Source organism: Aspergillus stella-maris, assembly GCF_047715825.1.
Source record: "Aspergillus stella-maris strain CBS 113639 unplaced genomic scaffold BDV14scaffold_20, whole genome shotgun sequence".
Lineage (NCBI taxonomy): Eukaryota > Fungi > Ascomycota > Eurotiomycetes > Eurotiales > Aspergillaceae > Aspergillus > Aspergillus stella-maris.
In genome coordinates, this window is record NW_027396814.1 from 107,316 (window position 1) to 123,144 (window position 15,829).

Genomic DNA, 15,829 nt, shown 5'->3' on the forward strand with positions numbered 1-15,829 from the left:
AAGATTCAAGAGAAGGGTAAGGGAAGGATAAGGTAAGTGATATGACCAGCATTAGAAGAAGGGGAATCGAGAATGACAAACAAGGCGAAGGACGCGTTGGAAATGAAAAGTGAAAGGTCGGCGAGTAACGGACATCTACTCAACCCTAGTCTTTCCTTCTTCCAGGAAGCCGAGGCGAGCGTTGCTGTAGGCTCGCTGATGTTTTCTAGACGGAAGTAACTGTCCGACGATTGGATCTGAGCGCGCTTTGATGAGCGCATCTTGATAGCCTTCCGAGCCAGCTGCGGGCGTGTTGAGCTTCGGCCAGTTCACCTGAAGGCCACAAGGTTAGCATTTATCACATGATCAAGGGGAAAATTTGCTGAAGAACGTACGTAGAGCATTCCGTGTGCAACCATGAATCGTGCACACCAGCCCGTAAGAACCAGCCAGAAAACCACGAACAAGCGCAGCGGCCAAACGGCGGCATCGGGAAGCCGTCGCGTAAAGGTGGCCACAAGAATCATGAAGAGACCAGCAGCAAAGATGTATGGAATAGACTGGATAATAAGTGGGCGTCTATCAACAAAGACTTGGAGATTTCCAAGGGTGGATTGGGGAGGGAGATATGTTCCCAAGAAGACATCGAATCCGTCTTGGCGTGGGCCGTCCAAGAAATTATTGCGCACATAGCGAGTAATTGAGTTGCTCAAATCCTGGAGCATGCCAGCCCTAGTCCGTTGTCCGGTTCGAGTGAAGTCAGTCTTCAACGCCCCAGTACCGGAATAAGCTTTCGAGACGACATCGGCATTGTCTGCCCAGATATTACGGAACAAGTTCTCAAACTCGCGGTCATCGTTTGCAGCTTCTCCGGGACGGAGAGCTCCTGCTTCTGTGAGCTGCCTCGTTATTGCCCAACGTCCAAGCATACTCTGGACGACATTGGTGCGATCCAAGCAATCCATGCAGTTCGTCCGAACGACGCTGGTTTGGATGGCTCTTGGGTCCAGCTGCCCACCAGGGGTACCTGGATTCTCGACCCCACGGAAATAACCGCCCTGAGAAAGTCCGTTGATGAGGCGATCCATCAGCAGCTCTGCACGGTGCCATTTGAGGCCCTTCGTCTCATTGTGGAAGTCAAAATAGACGTAATGCAGACGATCCATCTCTTTTTGTGGCTGATCTGGTTCGAGGACGTGTACTTTTTCAGACGACGCATCATCTGCCTCGGTCACCTCGCTAGTTGAAGACACTAGTATGCGGACCAACTGTTCGTAGGCCCTTTTAACACGCTCTTCTCGTCCTTTCTGGTTCACAAGGTTAACCAAGTAGTTATCACCATATAACTGTATCTGCTCGGCAAAATGCCGGCGTGCGGCTTGGACAGCGGTCTCTACTCCGCGCACTTGCAACTTGGGAGTATATTTCAGATTGTTGACTTCGGCCCAGAAGACGGGAACACTGCCTCGAGTTTGCACGAATGACATTACTTGAGGATCTTGGCCCAGCTCTGCCGACTTTTCTTTGGTCATGGATTGTCCTCCCGCAAATCCAGAGAGACCACCGGTTGAATCATTGAGAATCACGATTTGCTCCGTCTCATTGTAGTTCGATACATGACCTTGTTCGTCAATACCACGCGAGAAATACCTTGTGCCAGCCCTATGTCTAGATCTTCGGGTGATAAGCGAAAACGTGAAAGCGGTGGATTTGACCCTAGCTGGCGTAATGCGCAGCATCCCAAACATGACCGGGAGGATATAAGGGTCCACGGCAGGCTGGGGGCCATAGCGGACGCCTGTCAGATTATGTTCCCCAAGACTGAAGTCGATCAGATCAGATTGAATGAAGCGATTCCAGAAAAAGCGATCATCGGCTCGTTTCCACATCGGCTGGCTGAGGTCGCTCTGCGACTGACGCTGGAAGCTGTTGGTCAGGTCCAGGGCGTAGGAGAAGTACATGGGTCCGGTCCGAAGCAGCTCCTTGAGCATCGCCAAGTATGCGTCTTCGTCAACATCATGCAGCGGGCGTTCACGAAGCGGAAGAAACTCGGTACCAGCGACTCTGTAAACCATATGGCCGCGCAAGCGTCCCATAGGCTGAGCCTTGGTAATGACGATGATGTATTTGTCTAATCATGAAAAACGCATGAGCACAGGAACGATTGGAAGTGACTTTCGAGATATGACGTACCAAGCTTCAACTTAATAATACCCAGGATACCAGCAATACTGGAGATGCGCTTCGCACCAGACAGTTTGTCGCTGCTCAGTCGTAAGTCGCCCGTAGGGCGCTCAACCACAAGGGCCGGGGCATCGGGTGATGAAGGCGAAGTGAACGCATAATGAGCGGGAGACGCATGGAGATTAATATCTCGAAAGGGAAGAGCAGAAAGTGCCATCGTGATGCGTGGCGATACGGAAAGGCAGGGGCTCGATGACGAGGCTAGTGGGAAATTGATCAAAGGAGGGACAAACGAACGAAAAGGACTTGGTATGGAAGTTGTTTATAAAGCTTCAGCGCATGCTGTCAAGAACAAGAAGACAAAGGTACTTGGCGAGGGGCCAGATAGAGGGGAGAAAAGGGAGCTGCTGCTTCCGAGAAACCTAGTTGTAGGAATTGTGATGCAGGAGCATGTGCTACGAACAGCTGGACCGGAGCCAGTAGGAGAGCCCACAAGCCTAGGCACAGAGGCAGGCAGGAACGGCCAGCAGTCGCCAGTCCAGCACTGAGCAGGACACCGCCCCACAGCACCGACCAGAGTGGCAGGCTGCCAGCGCCGGACCAACTGTGGCTGACCTCCTTCGTCATTCATCAGCGAACCTCCCAACGTTGCCTATCACTTTCACCACTTTCTTCCATAGACCGCCCACCGTCAACTATTGACCATCTCGGCCCATCCTCCCGATATTCGAGCCAACATTTTATCGAGCGCCGTTCGATTCTCTCAGCTTCTCGATCCTCGCCCTACATCTCCGCGCCTCTACCCGGCAAGCTTCCTGCCCGATCGTTTCCATCATGGCTTCCAGAGCCGCAGCAGGCGCCCGTCCAGGTGCTAGATTCGCTCAGTTCAAGCTTGTTCTGCTTGGTTAGTTTACGCTGCTTTAAAGAGCACTTTCTTTTTTGGTAGGATCGATAGCTAACATGTCACTTTCAGGAGAATCTGCCGTCGGAAAGGTCAATACAACTTTGCCTCTTTTTGTTGTCACGTCTATTTTTGCGGTCGCTAACTTGTTATAACACAGAGTTCCCTAGTGTTGCGATTTGTCAAGGTGCGCTTTTGGTGATATTGCTGGTATACCGTCGCTAACTCGCTGCAGGATCAATTCGACGACTACCGGGAATCGACGATCGGCGCTGCCTTCCTTACACAGACCATCTCGCTGGACGAAAGCACAACGGTTAAATTCGAGATTTGGGATACCGCTGGCCAGGAAAGATATAAGTCGCTGGCTCCCATGTACTACCGTAACGCCAACTGTGCCGTCGTTGTCTATGATATCACCCAAGCCGTATGTTCCCGGGCTCAGGTCTACTGCCACAGTGCTTTGCTAATGAAATGCGGATAGTCGTCGCTGGACAAAGCTAAATCATGGGTCAAGGAATTGCAACGCCAAGCGAACGAGAACATCGTGATTGCGTTGGCTGGTAACAAGCTCGATCTCGTCACCGAGAACCCCGACAAGCGGGCGATCCCCACTGCTGATGCGGAAGCATATGCGCGTGAGGCTGGCTTGCTCTTCTTTGAGACATCCGCCAAAACATCCTCAAATGTGCGCGACCTCTTCACAGCGATTGCCAAGAAGCTTCCACTCGATCAGGCCGGACCTCGAAACATGCGGTCAGCACCCCGTCCCGGCGTCGACCTCCGGCCGGAAGCTCCCGGCACTCAAAGTGGTGGTGCTTGCAATTGTTAGAGGCTTCTTGGTGCATTTTTCTATCGTTTGCTCCCGGGTTTTGCTTTCCATCTATTTCTTCACTCTCCCTTAGACACGGAAGGTACTTGTTTCCTGGCTTGACTGGTAGGCAGGTGTCAGGAGCGCGCGGTCCGCTGTGCCTACCCAGCAACATGCTGCCCTCCAATGACTATCGTTGCCTTCTGAGACTGAATATCATATGAGGCCCCGTTTGGTTTAACGGTGCACCAGTTATTCAACCGGGTTGAATGCTGTTTCATTGTACCTTTCTCTGCTTCCGCCCGTTCATGTTTCCTTTGCTTCTGGCGTCTTTATTATTCCTCGACTGGGTTCAGTTCATGTTACATTTCCTACCTCGATACAATTTCTTTTTCTAATTCCAGTATGCTATGACCATATAATACAATTGTGCCGTCTGCTGAGGGTTGAACCTGATTCAAGCGTAGCATATTTTCTGCGAATAGCCTCTCTTAGCAAAACAATTAATGTAGATATCCATCAGCGAGGAGCTCGAAGAGTAGAAATAATTAGAATAGAGCGAATATACGCTATCATTAATCTGTCTGTAAACCTATAGTTCTGTGTTGCTAATAGCTACGGTAGGCGGTATGAGTTTAGCCACTCTGTATGGCGGTGCAGGATCGGAGCAAACCGCAAAAGGTAAAGCGACCTGAGGTCAAGGTTCCGATCCGCTGTTTTCTCCCTCTCATCATCACCCCGTCTAAGGACTTCGCCCCCAGCCCTTTTCCCAGCAGTTGTGCGGCCCATCATGCTGCGCTCTTCTGTTCTACAGGGTCGGCAGATACTGTCGTCTTCGGCTCGCGCACGGCCAGCGCCGCAATGGCTGTTCAGAGCTGGAGCGAGTAGCCGGCTCGCAGGTCAGGTATGGTGACGAAATCACACCGTTCACCTCTCAAGCTTGCAATTGACCGATGCTAATTCTTTACAGAGGTTTTTCGCCGACGCAAAGCCCCCTACCCCTGTCACTCCTTCGTCCAACACCCCAGTTCCCGCAGAAACCGCCGCCGCACAGTCCTCAGGTACGGATACGTCGTCCGGCGGAACCAGAGCCTTGAATACTAAGATCAACACAGGTCCCGATGCTTCCGCAACCCCCAACCCAGCACCCCAACGCAAGACTGGTCGCTTCCGAAGGTTCTTGATCTATCTCATCCTTTCGTCCGGTCTGGCATACGGTGGGGGTGTCTTTTTGGCGCTGAAGTCCGACAACTTCCATGACTTCTTTACAGAATACGTCCCCTATGGTGAAGAGTCTGTCCTTTACTTTGAGGAACGCGATTTCTACCGCCGATTCCCCAACACCCTCCGAAACAAGAACCACCCCCCGACAGCCCCTCGTGATGAAGGCAGCCGTGTCACTATCCCCAGCAAGAGCGGCCTCTATTCCAAGGAAGTCGAACAGACCGGAAGCGATGTCTCTCAACCTGGCCCTCACATGAGCGCTGTTTCTTCGGAAAAGGCCCATGAGGCTACGATCAAGCCTGCTGCTGCAAAGCCGGAGGAGAAGACTGAGACTGTGAAGCAGGCTAAGAAGCAGGCAAAGGAGCAGCCGAAGCAAGAGCCCAAAGATGAGCCGAAGAAGGCTGCTTCATCCCCGATCACAACCCTCGAGTTCGCCAAGGTCAGTGAAGGAGACGAGCCAATTGTCCAGGAGCTGGTGAAGACATTCAACGATATCATCACCGTCATTAGCGCCGACGAGAACTCTGGCAAGTACTCCAAGCCTGTCGCCAAGGCCAAGGAGGAGCTTCAGAAGATTGGTGAACAGATCCTAGCAGTCCGGGATGAGGCACGTCGCGCTGCCCAGGAGGAGATCGAGAAGGCTCACGCTACCTTTGACAACTCTGCTCGTGAGCTTATCCGCCAATTTGAAGATGTGCGTGCGAATGATGCTACTCAATACCGTGAGGAGTTTGAAGGGGAGCGTCAGAGGATCGTTCAATCCTACCAGGAGAAGTTCCAGACCGAATTGCAGAGAGCTCAGGAAATCGCAGAGCAGCGTCTTCAGAATGAACTCGTGGAGCAAGCTATCGAGCTGAACCGCAAGTATCTGCATGAAGTCAAGGACCTCGTTGAGCGCGAGCGGGAGGGCCGCCTCAGCAAGCTATCTGAGCTCACTTCCAACGTCTCTGAGCTTGAGAATCTCATCACCGGATGGAGGGAAGTCATTGACACCAACCTCAAGACTCAACAACTCCAAGTCGCCGTGGATGCCGTCAGATCAGCTCTTGAGCGCTCATCGGTCCCTCGTCCCTTCGTGCGCGAACTTGTTGCCGTGAAGGAACTTGCAGGAGACGATGCGGTGGTAGAAGCGGCTATTGCATCCATCAACCCCACAGCTTACCAGCGCGGTATCCCCTCAACGTCGCAGATCATTGAGCGTTTCCGTCGCGTCGCTGATGAAGTCCGCAAGGCCAGTTTGCTCCCCGAAGATGCTGGTATTGCTAGCCACGCTGCAAGCCTCGTGCTGAGCAAGGTCATGTTCAAGAAGGATGCGTCTGCTGACAGTGATGATGTTGAAAGTGTTCTGCTTCGAACGGAGAACCTTTTGGAAGAGGGCAATCTTGATGATGCTGCCCGTGAGATGAATTCTCTGAAGGGATGGGCTAAGATCCTGAGCAAGGACTGGCTGGCGGATGTGCGCAGGGTTTTGGAGGTGAAGCAGGCTTTGGAAGTAAGTACTCGAGTTACACTGTATCCGAAGTAAAGACGAGAACTGACAAACGTCTTCTAGGTCATTGAAACACAGGCGCGCCTTCAGTGCTTGCGTGTCGAGTAGATTGATATCATCCACTGTTTCTTCGCTTGACTGTAACTCTTATTCCTGTGCCCAGGACATGTACCTCTAGTTATATTCTCTTTATCTCTGGACCCAACACTAGATTTCCTTTGTATACATTTTTCTATTGCTTCGTGAACCTTACTATGGTGCTTGTCGTAGAGTGAGTTTGCCGTGTTTGCAGATCCGCGTCAGCTGTCACGGGCAGATTCGAAAGAGGCGAGGCCCAATGACGATCATGCTACTATCGTTGCGGCCTTGTCCTTTTCCCCATCGCGGCCATAACGTCCCTCTTTTCTAAGATCGCTTTGCCTCATGCATTCGTTCCTCAATAACTCGCTGCTTTCTTGCTGCCACGATCATTTGGACCACCTCGGCCTTGGCGCCTCACCGCGCAAACGCGACTGATACTGCGGCCAGTTCATCTCCATCATACCTTTCAGACAATGCGAGTTGTGAACAACTGAGGCCACCGAATTCCGGAAATGACTTGTTCCTTGAAGACTACGAGCTAAGAGCAGCCCTGCAGATGAATCAGGAGCCAAATACCAGACTATCTCTAGGGGGTAGCTCCCGTGACGATGAGCGCGGCTCGGGCAGCAGACGCCAGCGACGAACGGCCAGCTCCAGCGGATTCCTTGTCGACTCATTCATACCGCGATCGAAGAGCCTCCGGACCAGCAGCCAACAAATCCGTCCCCAAGAGACCGAACACCAGGTGAAGCGTGGGGCATCAGAAGCCACGGCTGCCCCCAGAAAACGATCGCGCTTTCGTTGGAGTCGCCATCGGGAATCTACAAAGGATACGGATGATATCATTCAGGATGTGACAGATGACAAGGAGAAGGAGGATGAGGGCTCTCTTCGCGCTTTTGGACAACCCCCGACTACGGAAGCGCGAGGCGGGAGTGCGGCCGACAATGCGGGCAGTCGAGCAGGGAATCGGGCTGAACAGGCTGACATAGGCTTGGACAAAGACTCCTTACAAATCGTCAACCTGGCCTTGAACTTGAGCGAGTCGAGGCGAAAGGGGACAGCTAGCTATCAGGCTCCGAGTCAACTCTCCGGCACTACATGGGCTCCGTCAAGCGACGGCCGGACCTCTGCCGCAGGGAGCATCCCCAGTCGCGGCTCCTATCCTACCCATACCGCCGGTCAATCGCTGGACGAACGCCTGAGACTTACTAGGCCTCCAATATCTACAATATCCAATGATGTGCTGAGTTCGCTCCCCAAGTCTGCAACAACCGAGTCCCCGCCTCAAGGCTTTTCAGGAGGGACGTTGGCCCGAGCTGCGAACGCTCGCCGATTCTTTGAGCTACGCCATGAATATCTTCGCCTCCTACCGTCTTTGCCCCCCCTCAAACCTCACAGTACTGAATCTACGAACGACTCCTCGCATGATGATCCTGACCGAAATCCACAACATCGTGTTTATAACCCGCTGCAGGCAATCCGTAATCGCAAAGTCCGGTTTCGTGAGCGTTGTCCGATAGACCCTGAAGCAGATGGGTGGAATGACATTGACAAGGTTCATAGCTGGGTGAGCTCAATCGATGCTGGATACAGTCATCAGGCGCGTACTCCTCTCGAGTGCCTCAAACTCCCCCCTTTTAAAGGAAAGCACTCCGACGGACCTCCAGACCAAGTAGTCGAGAACATCGATGCCTCTACTGCCTCTCCCCCTTCCAGCCTGCGGCGTATTAGTCGTACAGGGAGTCTCAAAGCTCGAAGACCAAGGTCTGACTGGGTAATATACCCCGACGAACTTCTTGCCGATGTAGCCTGGGTTGAGGATGCGCAAAACAAAAGCAGACTCACGGATAAAGATGGAAATGTTCTATATCCAAACCAATCTGCCCTAGTTGTGAATGATGGGCGCCAGGAGCAGACACAGGGCAAAACCTCCATCAGTACTGGACGACCATCATCCCATGCATCCCATTCTGATGGGCGACAACGCATCTCATTTGACGAAAAGGACCTTCACCGTGGGAGACAATCACGTCGGTTCAGATCTCCCCAGCGGGAGCGAAGCAGCAGTGATTCGGAGGATGAAGCACACAACAAGAAACGCAGATTCCGAATCAGGTCACGAAGCTCCTCGAGCTCTAGTGATGATGAAAGGCCTTATCGCGATTCCTTCTTGAAGAGCGTTAGAACCCCAAAGCGATCAGTCTCCCCTATGAGACGCAAAGGAGCATTCTGGAATGAGAAGAGGGAATCATTGTCCTCTGTTCCAAGCGCAGATGATCGCTATGATCCGCTGTCCTTGGCAAGGAGCAATGGAATGAATATCGGCTTTTTCCCCAGCATAGCCGCTAACCTATCTCCACCTTCAAGTCGCTCCTCTTCGCCCGCCAAACGAGGCTTCTCACGAGCGGTTGGGCATCGAAGGGGCCACAGTCGAAGTAGTTTCCATCGCAAGGGCGCAGATGATGACAGCTCCGTTGACTTGGACGCCGCGCGAAAAGACGGCATTCTTCCCACAGAACCTGCCTCTCATATCGATATTGAACCACCGCCTCTCCCTACCAAGGCCTCAACATACCACATCGACGGTCGGAGGATGAATCCTCATGAGAGGAAAGACTCCATTCCCCATGAGTCCAAGCTCCGCGGAATCTTCAAAGGTCCTGGAAAGATTGCAGGCAAGGTCGGCAACGAGGTATCTAAAATGGGAGACTTTATTCTGAAGAAGGACAGCGCGGGACATTCACGTCAGTCGTCGTTGGCAATATCTGATACCAGCGAATCCTCGGATGATGAATCAAAAGGCGAGAAACGGGGGATCCCCAGAGCTATATTACGGCGCTTCCCTACCTTTTCCGACGATCTTGGACGTTCATCTCCAAGGGCTTCGGACAAGTCTCTCGCAAAGAACCACTTGCAGACACCACCTACCATTGTCGAGCCTCGGCAAAATCGCGATAATAACGAACTTAGAACAGCTAGTATGGCCAGCTCTCAAGGCAGGATGCTGGATCTTCAAGGGAACGCTAGCAACTCGCTGGCCCATCAAAGCAAGCCATCTGGGCATTTTACCAAGCGCGGTCATCGGTTCTTGCAATTTGGGCCAGATATCCACACTGTGCGAGAAGAGATTAAGAGAGGTCGGATCAAGGACAATGCCATTCCATTCAGCATGACTCGGCCCCCTATCACTGGTCTTGCAAAGGCTCATCCAAGCCCGGTCTCGTCCTCCCATGAGCTACGCCCAACCTTATCAGGCCAGTCACGAAGCTGGAGCATCTCTGACCGTAGTGTCTCTATCTCAATCGAGTCTGGTGTCCCTGGGAAACAGGAAATTGAACGCACTCGAGCTCTTCTTCTCTCATCGGGAATTAAGGCTCGAGAGATTGTTCGCCGGTCTGAGAACGTACGCGATCCTCCACCTGAGTTCCTCCAGCGCTCGTTCGGTCAGGACGAGGCTATTCCTCCTGTTCCTCGGCTGTATGAACATCAATTGGCTAGTCGAAAGCTTCTGAAACGTATCGAAGCATCGCACAACTCATTCGAAAGCTCGATTGAGCGCGTTCCAAAGGTTGCCTTCTCGCCCTTGAAGTCACAGCTGTCTACCCTTGAGGATCTGGTCAATGAATCGCTTAACACCCGAGTCCGCGCAGCGGCTGAGGAAGCTGAAAACCTTAGCATGCAACTAAACACTACCAGCACGCTGGCAGTCAAACAGTTGAGCGATACTCTCGAGCACGGTCTTCGAAAGCGGCACCGCCGCCTGCGTTGGCTTCGGCGCACAGGCTTTGTGATGCTCGAATGGGCTCTGATCGGACTTCTGTGGTGGGTCTGGCTCATCGTCGTGGCCTTTAAGCTTCTCCGCAAGCTTCTTCATGGCATGGCCTCTGGCGTGAGATGGATATTGTGGATGTGACAGCCAGGCTTGTCTATATTAATTTTTTTCGACTTGTATTACTGATTGCCGTTTGGCATAGTTCCTTCTGTATCTAGATACCACTTTTGCATATATTACGAAGCTTGAATCTAATGTTCCTAATTTCGAAGTCCTGTCATCCTCTCTGTTGTTCCCTATTCATCTTTTCTTCGGCTACGCAACGTGAGACGGGGCAACAGACACAATGTGGTAAGTTATGAATCAGATCATTAAGTATTATTATGCTAATACATGGATCTCGAATAGACGGATCCGCTGTGGACTACTATCAAATCCAATTCGAGCTGTCATTGATATTGTTGAGATTAACCTTCCTCGAAATAACCCTCACGGGCACATTCGTCTGCACAATTCGCGCAGCCGTACAAGGCGTTCCATAACTCACAACATGCGCATCACTCATCTTCTCATCCTCCTCGACAAAATACCTCTCAAGCTGCTCATCCGTCATCCCATCCAACAAACTCCGCACTTGAGTCCCGATAATCGATAACCGCGCATGGCTAGGCGCATGCAGCTCCGGCGGATCAGATAGACCCCGTTGCGTGGGCTTCTCGGGACACGGTACACTATTTGGATGACCCAGGACGATGTTCGCGTGGAGCGGTTGGCCGCAGTCATTTCGCAGGTCGAGTGTCTTGAACAGCCGGACCGTTATTTCCCAGTATGGTTTGTTGGCGGCGACTTGTGTTGATACGAGGCCGGAGTACCGCGATTCTTTGTAGTGCAGCCAGCACACAATGTACAGGCCTATTACGTCGCAGGAGCGGCCCTCGTCGACTAGTTGGCGCAATGCGCTGGGGAGTTGCTCGTCGCTGGGGCGCCAGTTCAGGTCGCGCACAGGGTACTTTTGGATTGGGAGGCGTTTGGCGATTCGAACCCCGCTGGGGCTGGTGGATGTTGGTGAGGTATACCCCGTTGAAAAATAATGCGAGCCTGACCCCGATACGGTTCTAGGTCTGGATCTGGTTTCTTCGTCGTCTGACCCCGAGGGAGAACCCGAACTCGAACTCGAACTTGATCCTAATAATGAATCTCGGCGGGACGACTTGTTAGGTGGGTTTCGTCCCCGGACGGCATTCGAGCGCGCGAGATGGCTCATCTCTTTGACTCGCTCTGTTGCTTGAGTCGATGAGATGCTGCTGTTGCTTAGATCTTCGCTGAGCTGGTGGTAGTCCATCTCGAGTTGGCTAAGCGGGCTCTCGTGGCGGAGTTCTGTTGGTGTGAGAAGCTGGGATCTTTTGTCTTCGTTGCGCTTCCTTCGCAGATACCGGATGTAATCGCTCACTGTGAAGGACTGGTGCCCCTGAACTTGGACTTGGGGCGTTTGTTTCGACATCTTGATGGTCTGTCGCGACGTTTTTGTACTCTTTTTGATCAACGAAAGATACTTGTCCTGTTTGGCTTTTGGTTTAGTCTTCTGTTGGTGGTTCGTTCGTTAGAGAGGCTGTTTACTGCAGTTCAGTGTAAATCTGGTCTGTCTGCTTGGTTCTCTGATGATCTAGGATGAATTGTTCATGGAGAGGAAAGCGCCACAATCTAGCTAGATTCCAACCCTACTTTATATAGAGACAAATGAGGTCTTTCATGTTGGCGCCTTTGTGAATGCGACAGGCAACGCCATAAAGCGTTGTTCATTGAGGTCTGTTGGCTTCATTGAGCTGTTTTTATCTGGATGCATGACAAGGGTATGGTCTTAAGGATTTGAATGGATGGTGAAACCTTACAGGGGCATGTGAAGGGCATTGCCAAAGAGAGTGTTGTTCTGGTTGAGGCGCTTGGTATTATGACATTGGCAACTACTGTCTGAATGCCTTTTAATGGACGATAGGTATGATTTCGTGTTATTGTGTCTGCCTCGGTTGGCATTCTCTATATGCCTTTGTAGGGTTCTACTTGAACAATGTGACTGTAGCTTGAAGGGTAGACTTACTGGTAGTTCTCCACTCGTTACAGCAAATTCGAATTATGCATATGATATTCTCAATTTATTTAAGGTTACTTTAACTGTCTGGTAAGTGTCCCAGGGGGGTTGATGGGTGTAATCCTGATGCTATACATCCCGGTCTCAGCCAAGCTCCCGTCTCAAATATATACATCTGGACCGTGGAGTTGGATTGACCAAACCACAATTCCTTTTGGACGTTGCAGGAGCCCATTGTATTTACCGTAATGTATAGCGATATATATATATATACATTGATGTCTTATGTTTCTCAGATATCAAGACAGCCATGGATTGACTAGATGGGTGGCGAGCCCTAAGCCCTGCCCCTCTGAGTATGGGGTACTTTGTACGGAGTAGTCAGGCACAGAGTAACCGGAATAGCGGATGGCTGCCCGAGAGATGGAGACTAGCACGCGATTATGTCAATGAGGGATATTCAACAGATATGCTACAAACTATCATCCAAGTTTGTGAGACTCTCTGTACAACTCAATGCCAAAGATAAGCAACTCTACTCTCGAATGTTTCAGCCTCGGTATAACAGCAGTGGTATAGTTCGGTGCAGAGTGCAGACCGCTCAGTGGCGATGATGCAAGATGGGCTGCACTGACTCACTGAAGGAATGACATATGCGCCCGCCTAATGCAGGAGGGTGCCCTGACGGCCCAATACGCGCCAGAATATTACCCGGACCGCTTATTTATAGGAGCAATACGGCGATTGCCATTTGACAGACGAACCGAGTACAAAACGGGACCGAACCTTGACATACGCGAACCTGACGTAGCCTGCGGTCTGGACCTGGTAAGATACCGAGAATACCGGTAGTAGAGGTGACCGTTGGCGTACGGTACTGTAAAGTGAGAACCACACGGGACACTCAACTCCATCACCAATTATCTAGACCTTCAGCTCTCTGCTCCTTCTTCCTTCTCCCTCTTCTTTGATATCCCTCAAAAGGTACGTTTGCTGTTCCTCCACCAGTCCCAGTCACATCCCTGTCCTGTATACGCTTTGTCCCTGTTCTGCCCCTTCCTATTCCGGGTTCTGCCTGGCGCCGCAAGCCCTCTGCCCTAAGTCTCGCCAGGGCCTTCGTTAAAAATCTGCACCCACTGGCGGAAGACCTTGTTTCCTCACCCCCAACCTCTCGTCCCCCGGGTCGAATAAATCTCTCATATATAATCTTGACCTGCCCAAGCTGACCGCTGGTTCTGCAATCAGATCTCGAAGAATAAATATCGCGGGAATCCACCGATTCCCTTTTTTTGAGCTCTTCGTCATCTACCCCTCATCCGCTCAGCCTTTGGGAGCCCCAATTCCAAAGGCACCCAGACAACACGGCTCTTACAGCCGTTCGTTTCCTTCCTCGTCACATTGTATCTCATCGACGTCTTCGAGACACTCTTAACAACATTCCCCCGCCTGCTACTGCTCCCACGAGTCAACCCTCCGATCGGCGCGCCATTTTTCTTCAACTTGACGCCCACTGAACTTATTCCCTCACCCTTTGAGCTGCCGCATAGGACTTCTCTGACGGTTCTTCCTCTTAAGGAGGAAGGGTCTAGGAGGCTTGGTCCAGTCAACTACGGTTGCGAAACTTTTCGCCCTCCCTAGTACACGCAGTCGCGTATAAATCTCTCAACTTTTCCACTTATTTCTCGTCAAGTCGTAACCTCGTGCACCGTCGCCGCGCATGGTTATGGCACCGACTGCTTGTATGCCTGCTGAAGTATGCATGACAAAACTTTATGACAAACCCGACTTTTTTGTGAATAAAAGTCTCCAACTCAGCAACTATGGAGGGGACGATCTGTCGCAATCTCGGTTGGCTGCCAAGGACCTGGTCTTGAGCGTCCTCAAGAAGAGAGCTGCCGAGGTCGATACCGACCGATGCGCTCCTGGCGAAGAAGATGCCTTCTATGTGGCAGACATGGGTGAGGTTTACCGCCAGCACCTCCGCTGGAAGATGAACCTGAGCCGTGTGCGCCCGTTCTTTGGTATGTCTCTATCCTAGTGGCAGCGCGAAGGTCAATTTCTAACTTCAACAGCGGTCAAGTGCAATCCCGACCCCGAGGTCCTCCGCCTTATGGCTCAACTTGGCAACGGTTTCGACTGTGCCTCCAAGGCGGAGATCGACATGGCTCTTGCTACCGGCATCGACCCCAGCCGCATCATCTATGCGCAGCCCTGCAAGACCAAGTCGTACCTGCGTCACGCCGCCAAGGTTGGTGTGAAGCAGATGACCTTTGACAATGCCGACGAGCTCTACAAGATCAAGGCCTGCTTTCCCGAGGCCGAGCTCTACCTGCGCATCTTGACCGACGACTCTACTAGCTTGTGCCGCCTAAGCATGAAGTTTGGTGCATCCCTGGATGTCGCCCGCCAGCTTCTGGAGCTGGCTCATCAGCTTGAGCTCAAGGTTGTCGGTGTGAGCTTCCACGTCGGCTCCGGCGCAGAGGACCCCAAGGCTTTCCTCAAGGCCGTCCAGGACGCGCGCCTGGTCTTTGACCAAGCCGCTGAGATTGGCCACGAGCTGCACACCCTCGACGTTGGTGGCGGCTTCACCGGAGAAACCTTTGAGAAGTTCGCGGGTGTCCTCAGCGACGCGCTGGAAACTTATTTCCCACCGCACATCCGCATCATCGCCGAGCCGGGCCGCTACTACGTCGGGACCGCATTCACCCTAGCGGCTAACGTCATTGCGCGCCGCGACGTGCGGGACCCCGAAGAGCCCAACAAAGACGCCTACATGATCTACCTCAACGACGGTGTCTACGGCAACTTCTCCAACATCATCTTCGATCACCAGCACCCTGTTCCTCAAATCCTCAGCAGCGCATCTCAGGCACCACAGGAAGATGTCGCATACTCCATCTGGGGACCCACTTGCGACGGCATTGACGTCATCAGCCAGCGGAGCCTGCTTCCCGGTTTGTTGGACGTCGGTGACTGGCTTTACTTTGAGGATATGGGCGCCTACACCAAGTGCAGCGCTACCCGCTTCAATGGTTTCTCTGACCAGCATGAGGTGATTTACATCTCTAGTGAGGCGGGGGCGTCTGCTCTCCTTGAGTATTAGATTGTTTTTTTTGTGCTTGCCTTGTTATGTGCCTTGCGTTCTCCAGTCTCTACCGGGATAATACAGTACCGACCTTGTGGTCTTACAAAGAGTTTATCGTTGATATAGAGTAGACGTGAACGTTATGCTCTTCGTTGTTGTATATCTGTCTAAATCGTCTTCCGTCGTAACCTTTATCCCCTCGTAACATGGTATC

General features: G+C 52.1%; 6 protein-coding genes across 6 annotated transcripts; 4 read left to right on the plus strand and 2 right to left on the minus strand.

The window, feature by feature from the left end:
- Positions 1–8: 8 nt before the first annotated feature.
- BDV14DRAFT_46627 (putative phosphoinositide phosphatase (Sac1)) lies at positions 9–2,607 on the minus strand. Its single transcript, XM_073776835.1, has 3 exons — positions 2,173–2,607; positions 375–2,110; positions 9–312 (listed from the first exon to the last, which is right to left on the minus strand). The coding sequence occupies exons 1-3, from the start codon at positions 2,378–2,380 to the stop codon at positions 136–138; spliced, it is 2,121 nt and encodes a 706-aa protein (XP_073629226.1). The 5' UTR covers positions 2,381–2,607; the 3' UTR covers positions 9–135.
- Positions 2,608–2,750: 143 nt separating this feature from the next.
- Positions 2,751–4,326, plus strand: BDV14DRAFT_171339 (Rab family GTPase). Its single transcript, XM_073768377.1, has 5 exons — positions 2,751–3,067; positions 3,137–3,156; positions 3,225–3,251; positions 3,300–3,491; positions 3,549–4,326. Exons 1-5 carry the CDS (start codon positions 2,998–3,000, stop codon positions 3,894–3,896), a joined length of 657 nt encoding a protein of 218 aa, XP_073629227.1. The 5' UTR covers positions 2,751–2,997; the 3' UTR covers positions 3,897–4,326.
- Positions 4,327–4,597: 271 nt separating this feature from the next.
- On the plus strand, positions 4,598–6,840 carry BDV14DRAFT_171344 (MICOS complex subunit MIC60). The gene is made up of 4 exons (XM_073768378.1): positions 4,598–4,779; positions 4,846–4,936; positions 4,991–6,591; positions 6,652–6,840. The coding sequence occupies exons 1-4, from the start codon at positions 4,666–4,668 to the stop codon at positions 6,694–6,696; spliced, it is 1,851 nt and encodes a 616-aa protein (XP_073629228.1). The 5' UTR covers positions 4,598–4,665; the 3' UTR covers positions 6,697–6,840.
- Positions 6,841–7,103: 263 nt separating this feature from the next.
- BDV14DRAFT_46693 (uncharacterized protein) lies at positions 7,104–10,701 on the plus strand. Its single transcript, XM_073776836.1, has one exon. It carries the CDS (start codon positions 7,226–7,228, stop codon positions 10,583–10,585), a length of 3,360 nt encoding a protein of 1,119 aa, XP_073629229.1. The 5' UTR covers positions 7,104–7,225; the 3' UTR covers positions 10,586–10,701.
- Positions 10,702–10,874: 173 nt separating this feature from the next.
- On the minus strand, positions 10,875–11,945 carry BDV14DRAFT_199063 (uncharacterized protein; the record flags this gene model as incomplete). Its single annotated transcript, XM_073773152.1, has 1 exon — positions 10,875–11,945. The coding sequence occupies one exon, from the start codon at positions 11,943–11,945 to the stop codon at positions 10,875–10,877; it is 1,071 nt and encodes a 356-aa protein (XP_073629230.1).
- Positions 11,946–13,976: 2,031 nt separating this feature from the next.
- Positions 13,977–15,823, plus strand: BDV14DRAFT_46705 (type III PLP-dependent enzyme). The gene is made up of 2 exons (XM_073776837.1): positions 13,977–14,551; positions 14,603–15,823. The coding sequence occupies exons 1-2, from the start codon at positions 14,248–14,250 to the stop codon at positions 15,631–15,633; spliced, it is 1,335 nt and encodes a 444-aa protein (XP_073629231.1). The 5' UTR covers positions 13,977–14,247; the 3' UTR covers positions 15,634–15,823.
- Positions 15,824–15,829: the final 6 nt, after the last annotated feature.

Excerpts from the sequence above, each read along its gene's own strand:
- BDV14DRAFT_46627 (XM_073776835.1), bottom strand. The coding sequence starts at position 2,380 with ATGGCACTTTCTGCTCTTCCCTTTCGAGATATTAATCTCCATGCGTCT. Across the intron at positions 2,111-2,172 it reads TATTATTAAGTTGAAGCTTG|ACAAATACATCATCGTCATT; the intron begins GTACGTCATATC and ends TTTCATGATTAG. Across the intron at positions 313-374 it reads TTGCACACGGAATGCTCTAC|GTGAACTGGCCGAAGCTCAA; the intron begins GTACGTTCTTCA and ends TGTGGCCTTCAG.
- BDV14DRAFT_171339 (XM_073768377.1), top strand. The coding sequence starts at position 2,998 with ATGGCTTCCAGAGCCGCAGCAGGCGCCCGTCCAGGTGCTAGATTCGCT. Across the intron at positions 3,157-3,224 it reads GAGAATCTGCCGTCGGAAAG|AGTTCCCTAGTGTTGCGATT; the intron begins GTCAATACAACT and ends GTTATAACACAG. Across the intron at positions 3,492-3,548 it reads TCTATGATATCACCCAAGCC|TCGTCGCTGGACAAAGCTAA; the intron begins GTATGTTCCCGG and ends AAATGCGGATAG.
- BDV14DRAFT_171344 (XM_073768378.1), top strand. The coding sequence starts at position 4,666 with ATGCTGCGCTCTTCTGTTCTACAGGGTCGGCAGATACTGTCGTCTTCG. Across the intron at positions 4,780-4,845 it reads GTAGCCGGCTCGCAGGTCAG|AGGTTTTTCGCCGACGCAAA; the intron begins GTATGGTGACGA and ends AATTCTTTACAG. Across the intron at positions 4,937-4,990 it reads CGCCGCCGCACAGTCCTCAG|GTCCCGATGCTTCCGCAACC; the intron begins GTACGGATACGT and ends AGATCAACACAG.
- BDV14DRAFT_46693 (XM_073776836.1), top strand. The coding sequence starts at position 7,226 with ATGAATCAGGAGCCAAATACCAGACTATCTCTAGGGGGTAGCTCCCGT.
- BDV14DRAFT_46705 (XM_073776837.1), top strand. The coding sequence starts at position 14,248 with ATGGTTATGGCACCGACTGCTTGTATGCCTGCTGAAGTATGCATGACA. Across the intron at positions 14,552-14,602 it reads CCGTGTGCGCCCGTTCTTTG|CGGTCAAGTGCAATCCCGAC; the intron begins GTATGTCTCTAT and ends TAACTTCAACAG.